The sequence below is a fragment of the Boleophthalmus pectinirostris genome, unplaced genomic scaffold (genome assembly GCF_026225935.1).
Source record: "Boleophthalmus pectinirostris isolate CB_2022bp ecotype Guang Dong unplaced genomic scaffold, ASM2622593v1 HiC_scaffold_2825, whole genome shotgun sequence".
Classification (NCBI taxonomy): Eukaryota; Metazoa; Chordata; class Actinopteri; order Gobiiformes; family Gobiidae; genus Boleophthalmus; species Boleophthalmus pectinirostris.
In genome coordinates this window covers 515,275-528,494 of record NW_026571290.1, presented here as the reverse complement: position 1 = coordinate 528,494, position 13,220 = coordinate 515,275, and the positions used below count along the sequence as shown (strand labels likewise).

General features: G+C 38.8%; 1 protein-coding gene across 1 annotated transcript; it reads right to left on the bottom strand.

The window, feature by feature from the left end:
* Positions 1-2,017: 2,017 nt before the first annotated feature.
* On the bottom strand, positions 2,018-7,064 carry LOC110153547 (lysozyme C-like). Its single transcript, XM_055159920.1, has 4 exons — positions 6,857-7,064; positions 4,050-4,208; positions 2,303-2,378; positions 2,018-2,214 (listed from the first exon to the last, which is right to left on the bottom strand). The coding sequence occupies exons 1-4, from the start codon at positions 6,993-6,995 to the stop codon at positions 2,118-2,120; spliced, it is 471 nt and encodes a 156-aa protein (XP_055015895.1). The 5' UTR covers positions 6,996-7,064; the 3' UTR covers positions 2,018-2,117.
* Positions 7,065-13,220: the final 6,156 nt, after the last annotated feature.

The window sequence follows — 13,220 nt, the reverse complement described above, 5'->3', positions numbered from 1 at the left end:
GTTGGTAATAAACTTGTAGCGGGTGCAGGAGCGTGTGGTACCTGTTGTAGTACTCGGTGGTAGAAGTGTAGTAGTAGTAGTAGTAGTAGTAGTAGTAGTAGTACTTGTAGCGGGTGCAGGAGCGTGTGGGGCGTCTCAGTGCAGCCTGTGCGCTCATTTGAAACCCGCGGAGACTCTACGGCGCATCACAAACACACACGCTCCCTATGCACGGCTCGTCTGCGACAGCGTGTGCCCTCGTGTACCAGGGCTGGTATCATTAAGAAGTTGCCGATACGATACATACCTCGATACAGCGCACTTTCGATCCAGTACAATATATTTCAAATCGTTTTTAAATGGTTCAATTAAAAAATAGGAATGTAACAATAATCAAAATATCCTTATATCGTCAAAAGTCTCATAATAATATCTGGACCATCACAATATATCGAATTACAAGTCTCTTTGTTTAAATTAACAGTTATTGTGCAGTAATAAGTAAAAAAAACAGAGGGAACTACATGGACCATGATCCTTTGCTCTGTTTTGGTGCAAACTAAATTCTAAGCACTTTGAAATTTTGTCAAGGCTTTTTAAAACAAAAAAGTAGCATATTCACTATTTTGTTCGCCTCCACAAAATATTGCAGTAAATATCGTTGAGATGTATATCGTGAAAATATCGTACCATGAAATGTGGATATTGTTACATCCCTAATAAAAAATAAAGGCTAAATTATGGCCCTGATACTAAAAGTCTTTGTTAAATCACTTCTTCTTGTGCAAAGTTCATATGAAACACAAATATTTTAATCCTCAAAACAGTGAAAATGACAAATGTGTCGCGTAAACATGTTTCATTCCTCTAAACGAGCGACAAAACTGTAGCTGTAACAAAATAATTTAGAAAAATATACCAAAAAATACTCTTGGCGATATATCGATACAGCAGCCCTCAATATCGATACTGTATCATCACATTAAACAATACGATATATCGATATTTTGATATTTCTGCACACCCCTGTCGTGTACCAGCGAGCGTCACAGGGCAGGTTCATCCTACCTGTCCACCTGCGTACGGCCAACACAAGCCCCGCCCACAGTGCGGCTGATTAGAAGAACAAGACCAAACGTGAAGCAAAAACCAGTCTAAATTTGTGTTCCAGTGTTGGCACAAAGCAGGTCTACAGCATAGAGCGGATCTACAGAACAGACCTACTGCCACATTTGGCTAAAGTTTGTGTAACAAAAGTGACAAATGCATCTGTGTTTGTCACGATGTGCGTTTGGTTTGGTAAACGTGCAGAGGCTGGTAAATATCACTGCAAAACCAGAAAAGAATGAAACTCCAGTTTGGAACTTTAAAAAACAGGTTTAAAAATCACAGTTTGGTGTAAAGTGAGAAAGATGGATTTGTATTTTTATTCCTTTGTCGTTATGTTTGTGGAAAATGATCTGAAAATGTGAATATTCATGAAGACGGGGCGTGGCCTTGGACAGCCGGGCTCCTGATTGGCTCGTTGGTGGTTCTGACGCTCACGGTCACACGGACCTGCTGCCCTCAATGAGCTTCATTTGGAGCTGAGGCTGTGGAGACGTCGACTTTTCTGTTTAACCCCGACACACCGGACACGATTACGACACTTCAGAGGACAGAGGACACATCAGAGGACACATCAGAGGACACATCAGAGGACACATCAGAGGACAGAGGACACATTCAGAGGACACATCAGAGGACACATCAGAGGACACATTCAGAGGACACATCAGAGGACACATCAGAGGACACATCAGAGGACACACTTCAGAGGACACATCAGAGGACACATCAGAGGACACATCAGAGGACACATCAGAGGACACATCAGAGGACACATCAGAGGACACATCAGAGGACACATCAGAGGACAGATAGAGGACAGAGACACTTCAGAGGACACATAGAGGACACATTGAACACTTTAGAGGACACTTTCATTTTTCACAGAGTTTAAACAGAAACACAAAGAGGATTTATCAGAAACACCAGGTCCATCCACAGACCACAGACAGGAAGTGAGGGGCGGGGCCTCGTCTACAGGAAGTGAGGGGCGGGGCCTCGTCTACAGGAAGTGAGGGGCGGGGCCTCGTCTACAGGAAGTTGGAGGCGGAGTCAGAGAGGTCCAGTCCACAGCCGGCGATGTACTGACTCACGTCTTTACCCTGACAGTGAACCTTCCACGCCACCCTGACAACAAACAAGACCAGAACTGAACCAGGACTGAACCGGGACTGAACCAGGACTCTGATTGGCCTGTGGGGGTCATGTGACTCACCAGGCCTTGGCGCCTTGTTGCCTGGCGACAGTTTTGGCACAGTTTATGGCAACGGTCGGGTCATCGGCGAGAAGAGCTGCAGAAACACACAGAAAAAGTGTTTAAATATGTTTTATAAATGTGTTAGAAATGTTTAAATATGTTTTATACATGTTTATATGAGTTTTAAGTGTGTTATAAATGTTTATAACTGTATAAATGTGTTATAAATGTTTAAATAAATGTTTAAATAAATGTGTTATAAATGTTTAAATAAATGTTTAAATGTTTAAATAAAAAATGTTTAAATAATGTTATAAATGTTTAAATAAATGTTTAAATAAATGTGTTATAAATGTTTAAATAAATGTTTAAATAAATGTGTTATAAATGTTTAAATAAATGTGATATAAATGTTTAAATAAGTGTGTTATAAATGTGTTTAAATAAATAAATGTGTTTAAATAAGTGTTTTCTAAATGTTTTATAAGTGTGTTATAAATGTGTAAATGTGTTATAAATGTTTAAATAAATGTTTAAATAAATGTGTTATAATAAATGTGTTTAAATAAATGTGTTTAAATAAATGTGTTTAAATAAATGTGTTAAAATAAATAAATGTGTTAAAATAAATAAATGTGTTTAAATAAATGTGTTTAAATAAATGTGTTTAAATAAATAATGTGTTTAAATAAATAAATGTGTTTAAATAAGTGTGTTTAAATAAATGTGTTTAAATAAATAAATGTGTTTAAATAAATGTGTTTAAATAAATAAATGTGTTTAAATAAATGTGTTTAAAAATAAATGTGTTTAAATAAATGTGTTTAAATAAATGTGTTTAAATAAATGTGTTTAAATAAATAAATGTGTTTAAATAAATAAATGTGTTTAAATAAATGTGTTTAAATAAATGTGTTAAATAAATGTGTTTAAATAAATGTGTTTAAATAAATAAATGTGTTTAAATAAATGTGTTTAAATAAATAAATGTGTTTAAATAAATGTGTTTAAATAAATAAATGTGTTTAAATAAATGTGTTTAAATAAATAAATGTGTTTAATAAAAAATGTGTTAAATGTGTTAAATAAATAAATGTGTTTAAATAAATGTGTTTAAATAAATAAATGTGTTTAAATAAATAAATGTGTTTAAATAAATAAATGTGTTTAAATAAATAAATGTGTTTAAATAAATGTGTTTAAATAAATAAATGTGTTTAAATAAATGTGTTTAAATAAATGTGTTTAAATAAATGTGTTTAAATAAATAAATGTGTTTAAATAAATGTGTTTAAATAAATAAATGTGTTTAAATAAATAAATGTGTTTAAATAAATGTGTTTAAATAAATAAATGTGTTTAAATAAATAAATGTGTTTAAATAAATAAATGTGTTTAAATGTGTTTAAATAAATAAATGTGTTTAAATAAATGTGTTTAAATAAATAAATGTGTTTAAATAAATGTGTTTAAATAAATAAATGTGTTTAAATAAATAAATAATGTTTTAAATAAATGTGTTAAATGTGTTTAAAATAAATGTGTTTAAATAAATAAATGTGTTTAAATAAATGTGTTTAAATAAATAAATGTGTTTAAATAAATGTGTTTAAATAAATAAATGTGTTTAAATAAATAAATGTGTTTAAATAAATGTGTTAAATAAATAAATGTGTTTAAATAAATAAATGTGTTTAAATAAATAAATGTGTTTAAATAAATAAATGTGTTTAAATAAATAAATGTGTTTAAATAAGTGTTTTACCGGAGCAGTTGATGTTGCAGCCGTTGGCTCGACTCGGCCCAGAGTCTCTGCACCACCATTTACTGTTGATCTGGAAGATTCCGTAGTCGGTGGAGTTGTCACGGTTATGGTTCACGGCTCTGGTGTTGAAGCTCGACTCCCAACGAGTCAGACACACCCCTGAGACAGAAACGACCAATCAGAGAGGAGGAGAGAGACACGACCAATCAGAGAGGAGGAGAGAGAGACGACCAATCAGAGAGGAGGAGAGAGACACGACCAATCAGAGAGGAGGAGAGAGACACGACCAATCAGAGAGGAGGAGAGAGAGAGAGACGACCAATCAGAGAGGAGGAGAGAGAGACGACCAATCAGAGAGGAGGAGAGAGAGACGACGACAATCAGAGAGGAGGAGAGACGACTTTTCTACTTTGTTGTTTCAGTTTTATTCATTAATATTTATTTTGATGATTTGTGATGAAAAGTTTATTCCTGGTGATTGATTTGAATTCATGATGTTTAGTTTTTGTTTAATTCACTCGTTTAATTTAAGTTTTTATGTTTGTTTATTTATTTGGAAATGAAATTTGTGGAAAATTTTAGCGACTCAAACATACACACAGGAACATACACACATACACACACACAGGAACATACACACACACAGGAACATACACACACACACACATACACACAAGAACATACACACACACACACAGGAACATACACACACAGGAACATACACACAGGAACATACACACACACACACGGAACATACACACACACAGGAACATACACACACACACAGACACATACACACACACACAGGAACATACACACAGGACATACACACACACACAGGAACATACACACACACAGGAACATACACACACAGGAACATACACACACACAGGAACATACACACAGGAACATACACACACACAGGAACATACACACACACAGGAACATACACACATACACACACACAGGAACATACACACACAGGAACATACACACACAGGAACATACACACAGGAACATACACACACACACACAGGAACATACACACACACAGGAACATACACACACAGGAACATACACACAGGAACATACACACACAGGAACATACACACACACACACACACACAGGAACATACACACACACAGGAACATACACACAGGAACATACACACACACAGGAACATACACACACACAGGAACATACACACAGGAACATACACACACACACACACACACAGGAACATACACACAGGAACATACACACAGGAACATACACACACACAGGAACACACACACACAGGAACATACACACACACAGGAACATACACACACATTAGGAACATACACACACACACACACAGGAACATACACACACACACAGGAACATACACACACACACACAGGAACATACACACAGGAACATACACACAGGAACATACACACAGGAACATACACACACGGAGACATAATAATAATAATCACACATTGGTTCAGTTTGAAACTTTAAAAATAATAATCTCTAATATTTTAAAATGATTAAATCCACAATAACAAAAACATTAAGAAAATTTAGCAAATAAACTTTGTAAACTGGTCTTGGTCTGGTCTGGTCTTGGTCTGGTCTTGGTCTTGGTCTGGTCTTCCTGGTCCTTGGTCTTGGTCTTGGTCTGGTCTGGTCTGGTCTGGTCTTGGTCTGCTGGTCTTGGTCTGGTCTTGGTCTGGTCTTGGTCTGGTCTTGGTCTGGTGGTCTTGGTCTTGGTCTTGGTCTGGTCTTGGTCTTGGTCTTGGTCTTGGTCTTGGTCTGGTCTTGGTCTTGGTCTTGGTCTTGGTCTTGGTCTTGGTCTTGGTCTTGGTCTTGGTCTTGGTCTTGGTCTTGGTCTTGGTCTTGGTCTTGGTCTGGTCTTGGTCTTGGTCTTGGTCTTGGTCTTGGTCTGGTCTTGGTCTTGGTCTTGGTCTTGGTCTTGGTCTTGGTCTTGGTCTTGGTCTGGTCTTGGTCTTGGTCTGGTCTTGGTCTTGGTCTTGGTCTTGGTCTTGGTCTGGTCTTGGTCTTGGTCTTGGTCTTGGTCTTGGTCTTGGTCTTGGGTCTTGGTCTTGGTCTTGGTCTGGTCTTGTCTTCTGGTCTGGTCCTGGTCTTGGTCTTGGTCTTGGTCTTGGTCTTGGTCTTGGTCTTGGTCTTGGTCTTGGTCTGGTCTTGGTCTTGGTCTTGGTCTTGGTCTGGTCTTGGTCTTGGTCTTGGTCTGGTCTTGTCTTGGTCTTGGTCTTGGTCTGGTCTTGGTCTTGGTCTGGTCTTGGTCTTGGTCTTGGTCTTGGTCTGTGGTCTTGGTCTGGTCTTGGTCTTGGTCTTGGTCTTGGTCTTGGTCTTGGTCTTGGTCTTGGTCCTTGGTCTTGGTCTGGTCTTGGTCTGGTCTTGGTCTTGGTCTTGGTCTTGGTCTTGGTCTTGGTCTTCTTGGTCTTGGTCTTCTTGGTCTGGTCTTGGTCTGGTCCTGGTCTGGTCCTGGTCTTGGTCTTGGTCTGGTCCTGGTCTTGGTCTTGGTCTGGTCTTGGTCTTGGTCTGGTCTGGTCTGGTCTTGGTCTTGGTCTTGGTCTGGTCCTGGTCCTGGTCCTGGTCCTGGTCTTGGTCTTGGTCTGGTCCTGGTCTTGGTCTTGGTCTGGTCTTGGTTCTTGGTCTTGGTCTTGGTCTGGTCTTGGTCTGGTCTGGTCTTGGTCTTGGTCTTGTCTGGTCCTGGTCCTGGTCCTGGTCTGGTCTTGGTCTGGTCTGGTCTTGGTCTTGGTCTTGGTCTTGGTCTTGGTCTTGGTCTGGTACTCACAGTCTGCCAGGCTGATCTTCTGGTATTGGTCCATTCCTCGGCTCTTCAGGAGTCTTGCCCATTGGCACCTCTCAAACACACTGCCCTGAGCCACGGCCCAGAAGACCGGGACTAGAACCAACAACTGCAGCTTCAACATCTCCACCAAGACCAGGACTGAACCAGGACTAAACCAGGACTGAACCAGGACTAAACAGGACTGAACCAGGACAAACCAGGACTAAACCAGGACTGACCAGGACTGAAGCTAAACCAGGACTAAACCAGGACTAAACCAGGACTGAACCAGGTCTGTTTGAGGCTCGTGACTTTTAAAGACGTCGGTGGAATTTCCCATTTTCACTTTTAAACCGGTCGAACCTGAGAGTTTGGGCGTGTCCTGCTCAAGTGCACAAAGACAGGGGCAGACAGGAGCAGACAGGAGCAGACAGGGGCAGACAGGGGCAGACAGGGGCAGACAGGAGCAGACAGGGCAGACAGGAGCAGACAGGGGCAGACAGGGGCAGACAGGAGCAGACAGGAGCAGACAGGAGCAGACAGGTGCAGACAGACAGGAGCAGACAGGAGCAGACAGGAGCAGACAGGTGCAGACAGGAGCAGGTGGTGAAATTTCCCCTAAACAGATTCACTTTTTTGGACGTTCGACCTCAAACAGGAAGAAGAACAAAAAAAACAGAAGTCGATTTCTCAAACGGGACTTTTCTGAAGAAGTGAAGTTAAAAAAATATTTATTATGAGAAACCAGAACTAAACCAGAACTAAACCAGAACTAAACAGGACTAACCAGGACTAAACCAGGACTAACCAGGGACTAAAACTAAACGGGTCAACCGGGACTAAACCGGACTAAACCAGACTAAACCAGGACTAAACCGGGACTAATAACTAAAACGGGACCAACCAGAACTAAAACCAGGTCTAAATCGGGACTAAACAGGTCTAAACTAAACCGGGAAACCGGGACTAAACCGGGACTAAACCGGGACTAAAACCGGGACTAAACCAGGACTAAACCAGGACTAAACCAGAACTAAACCGGGACTAAACCAGGACTAAACCAGGACTAAACCGGGTCTAAACCGGGACTAAACCGGGACTAAACCAGAACTAAACCAGGACTAAACCAGGACTAAAACAGGACTAAAACAGGTCTAAACCAGGACTAAACCAGAACTAAACCGGGACTAAACCAGGACTGAACCAGTTTTCTTTCTTTACAGTAAAATAATTAAAAATAACTAAACTTTTGATAATTTTGTAAATTAAATAATAAGTATTTTTTTTATTTTACTGATAAAACACTCAGACGGCCCATGTCCAAAAGATTTTTTTTTTTAAATAATATTTCAGCAAAAAAAAAAAAAAATAAAATAAAAATCCTTCATCAGATATTTTTCTTACTTTCATGCTGTGGTCCAAAGCAAAAAAATAAAATAAATAAATAAAAATCTGGTGAAGGTTTTTTTTTTTTTTTTGCCAAAACATTATTTTAAAAATTAAAAAAGTGTTTGTGTTTTTTTCACTTTTATTTTTCCAACATCTGACACTGATTTTAGTCCAGTGACAATTAGAACCAAATTATTACAACTAAATCAAATCAAATCACAGATGATTTTAATTCGTTTTCTCAAAGTTTTATTTTTTGGTCATAAAATAAATTCTGAAGTTTAATTTCACACTGACGACGTTAAACACGAAACAAACGAAAAACTGAAACACAAAACGTCCTGCAGGTGAAAGAGGGACAGAAAAGGCCCTTTACACACAAGCCCTTTACACACGCTTTTTACACATGCCCTTTACACACACCTGTTACACACGCTCTTTACACGCACACCTTTTACACACACACCCTTTACACACATGCCCTTTACACACACCTGTTACACACGCTCTTTACACACACACCTTTTACACACACACCCTTTACACACATGCCATTTTTACACACACCTTTACACACGTTCTTTACACACACACACACACTTTTACACACACACACCCTTTACACACATGCCCTTTACACACACCTGTTACACACGCTCTTTACACACACACCTTTTACACACACACCCTTTACACACACGCTCTTTACACACACGCCCTTTACACACACCATTTACACACACGCTCTTTACACACACGCCCTTTACACACTTTTTTACACACACGCCCTTTACCACACGCTTTACACACACGCCCTTTACACACACGCCTTTACACACACGCTTTACACACACGCCTTTACACACACGCCCTTTACACACACCACACACACGCCCACACACGCCTTTACACACACCATTTACACACACGCTCTTTACACACACGCCCTTTACACACACCATTTACACACACGCTCTTTACACACACGCTCTTTACACACACGCCTTTACACACACGCTCTTTACACACACGCCCTTTACACACACCATTTACACACACGCCCTTTACACACACGCTCTTTACACACACGCCCTTTACACACACCATTTACACACACGCTTTACACACACACACCCTTTACACACACCATTTACACACACGCTCTTTACACACACACACACACGCTCTTTACACACACGCTTTTTACACACACTTTTTACACACACCATTTACACACACGCTCTTTACACACAGTGTCATTCACACTGTTGCACTGAAACGATTATTTTCAGATTTTAGGAAACAATTATTATTATTAAAATAAACTTAACGTCTTCCCACACACACACACACACACACACACACACACACACACACACACACACACACACACACACACACACACACACACAACACACACACACACACACACACACACACACACACACACACACACACACACACACACACACACACACACACACACACACACACACACACACACACACACACACACACACACACACACACACACACACACACACACACACAACACACACACACACACACACACACACACACACACACACAACACACACAACACACACACACACACACACACACACACACACACACACACACACACAACACACACACACACACACACACACACACACACACACACACACACACACACACACACACACACACACACACACACACACACACACACACACACACACACACACACACACACACACACACACACACACACACACACACACACACACACACACACACACACACACACACACACACACACACACACACACACACACACACACACACACACACACACACACACACACACACACACACACACACACACAAACCAGTGTGTGTTTGTTGTGTTTGTGTTTTATTTTCACTTTGTTTGTCTGATTTATAAAAGACGTTAAGTTTATTTATTTTTTTGTTTGTTTCCTCCAAACCTCAAAACAAAAAGGTCGAGTTGATTTTTTTCCATCAGAATCTGGTGAAAAATAAAGTTTCAGAACCTGGACCAGAACCTGGACTAGAACCTGGACCAGAACCTGGATCAGAACCTGGATCAGAACCTGGACTAGAACCTGGACCAGAACCTGGATCAGAACCTGGACCAGAACCTGGACCAGAACCTGGACCAGAACCTGGACTAGAACCTGGACCAGAACCTGGACTAGAACCTGGACTAGAACCTGCTTTAGTGTTTTAGCTTTTATCTCCAAAAGATGATTTTTGAAGAAATGTGGAGTAAAAAGGAGAAGTTTCAGAGGAGCTCGTGAAGTTTGAGCTGAAGTCCTGAAGCTCCTGCAGATGATTCGTTTTTCCTTCAGAAGCTTCAGTCGTGAAGAAAAAAAACACCTGAACGGTTTTGGGCGACGTGTTTGGTCCTCGAGTGAAGAAACGTTTGTCCTGATGTTCTTCACTCCAGTGCGACAGAAGAAACTGAAGCTGATGGAAAAGGTTCAGACAAAGACGTTCATCCAGCAGATCATGAAGAACATCAGGGAGTTTGAGGAGTTTCTTCTTCTTCTCTTGATCTGACAGAAACATTTAGAACAGTTCCTGCAGCAGAACTTGGCTCATGATGAAACTGAAGCTGAAGCTGCTCAAACTGAGCTTCAGGAAAATGTCCAGGATGTTTGTGAAACGAGCTGAAGATCATCAGAACACGACACATTTATTTGATTCTGTTCATTTTCTTGAGCAAAACTCTAAATATTCATGAATTTGCATAAAATTTGGACCCAAATATTTTGGTTTAAAAACTTTTTTTGGACCCTGAAGTCGAGTCGAGACGTGTGAGCGAAGACGTGTGAGCGAAAAAGTTTTATAAACGTACAGACGAGACGCAAGATTTAATCATGAATGAAACAACTGGAATAAAAAAAGAGTTGGAATGGAAAAAATGTAGTTTGCATCATTATTGATGTAATTATTGTTTCTTTATTTTTATTATAATTTTTTGGTCAATATTACTATTACTATTTTTTTTTATTATTATTTGTATTTATTTATTTTTTGTTAAATTATTATTATTATTATTTATTTATTTTATATTTTTTTCTTTGTACATCTTGTGGTGTTATTGTGGCTGTAAGACGACAATATAGGAAAAAATAAAATAAAATAAAATATATATGACAAAAAGAAATGGAAATAATTGGAAAAAAAAAAAAAAAAACAGGACTGGAAATCATTGTTGAACTTGAATTTGTCAACTTCAGGTTTTTTTTTTTTTTTTTTTAATCAGAATTTGGCAACTTTGTTTTTTTCTGAATTTCTCAACCTGAACTTTGTCTGAATTAAAGAAGCTGATGTAAAATCACACGAACCCGTCACATGTTCAAGATTTTTTTTTTTCCAATTATTTCCATTTCAACCATTTTTTATTCCGTTTGTTTTATTCATCGTGAAATTTTCTAAACTTCTGGTACATCTGGACGTCCACACTTGTTTTTTTTTTTCCACAGAGGATTTTAATTTTCCAGAGCTCAGTTTTTCACCAAACATTTATGATCAGAAATTTTCCCCCGACAGAAGCAGCGGCCGAATGTTCACGACTTCAAACGAAACGATGAAGAGTTTTTGTTTTTGTGATTGACAAAATATAACAGAACAACACAAAAAAAGGTTAAAAATTCAAGCAGATTTTGCAGATTGTGTCATTTATTTTGCTTTATGTGAATATTTGTGAAGTTTCGTGCTCGACGTTCAGAAGGAAACACGTCGGGTTTGAAACTCGTCGACTTGAGGCAAATTTGTGTTGGAGAAAAACTCACAGTGAAAACTTTGTGTTTGTAAAAGTTTTGAGACGTTTGTGTTTTCATCTCGATCGGATCAATTTCAGTTTTTTACATGAGTTTTTTTTAAAACTCGTGTCTTTGGGAAATTTGTGTTTCCACCGACTCATAAAAAACTGACGCTGATTTAAAATCCAAGACAAAACTTTGAAAAGAATCTGAAAAATCTTTGAAAAATGTGAAGGTTTGACGATTTTATAACATTTAAAAAACAAAATACACAAAGTGACTAAAGGACTAAACCAGAACTAAACCAGGACTAAACCAGGACTAAACCAGACTAAACCAGAACTAAACCAGGACTAAACCAGAACTAAACCAGGACTAAACCAGAACTAAACCAGGACTAAACCAGAACTAAACCAGGACTAAACCAGAACTAAACCAGGACTAAACCAGGACTAAACCAGAACTAAACCAGAACTAAACCAGGACTAAACCAGAACTAAACCAGAAAACTAAACCAGACTAAACCAGAACTAAACCAGGACTAAACCAGAACTAAACCAGGACTAAACCAGACTAAACCAGGACTAAACCAGGACTAAACCAGAACTAAACCAGGACTAAACCAGAAAACTAAACCAGGACTAAACCAGAACTAAACCAGGACTAAACCAGGACTAAACCAGAACTAAACCAGGACTAAACCAGAACTAAACCAGAACTAAACCAGGACTAAACCAGGACTAAACTAAACCAGAACTAAACCAGAACTAAACCAGGACTAAACCAGAAACTAAACCAGGACTAAACCAGACTAAACCAGGACTAAACCAGAACTAAACCAGGACTAAACCAGAACTAAAACCAGAACTAAACCAGACTAAACCAGAACTAAACCAGGACTAAACCAGAACTAAACCAGAACTAAACCAGAACTAAACCAGGACTAAACCAGACTAAACCAGAACTAAACCAGAACTAAACCAGAACTAAACCAGGACTAAACCAGAACTAAACCAGAAAACTAAACCAGAACTAAACCAGGACTAAACCAGAACTAAACCCAGGACTAAACCAGGACTAAACCAGAACTAAACCAGAACTAAACCAGGACTAAACCAGAACTAAACCAGGACTAAACCAGGAACTAAACAGGACTAAACCAGGACTAAACCAGAACTAAACCA

What these genes read in the sequence shown, in the direction of transcription:
- LOC110153547 (XM_055159920.1), bottom strand. Translation starts at nt 6,995, where the DNA reads ATGTTGAAGCTGCAGTTGTTGGTTCTAGTCCCGGTCTTCTGGGCCGTG. An exon ending in GAAGATCAGCCTGGCAGACT is followed by an intron (nt 4,209 to 6,856) that starts GTGAGTACCAGA and finishes TTTCTGTCTCAG; the next exon opens with GGGTGTGTCTGACTCGTTGG. An exon ending in CAACAAGGCGCCAAGGCCTG is followed by an intron (nt 2,215 to 2,302) that starts GTGAGTCACATG and finishes GTTTGTTGTCAG; the next exon opens with GGTGGCGTGGAAGGTTCACT.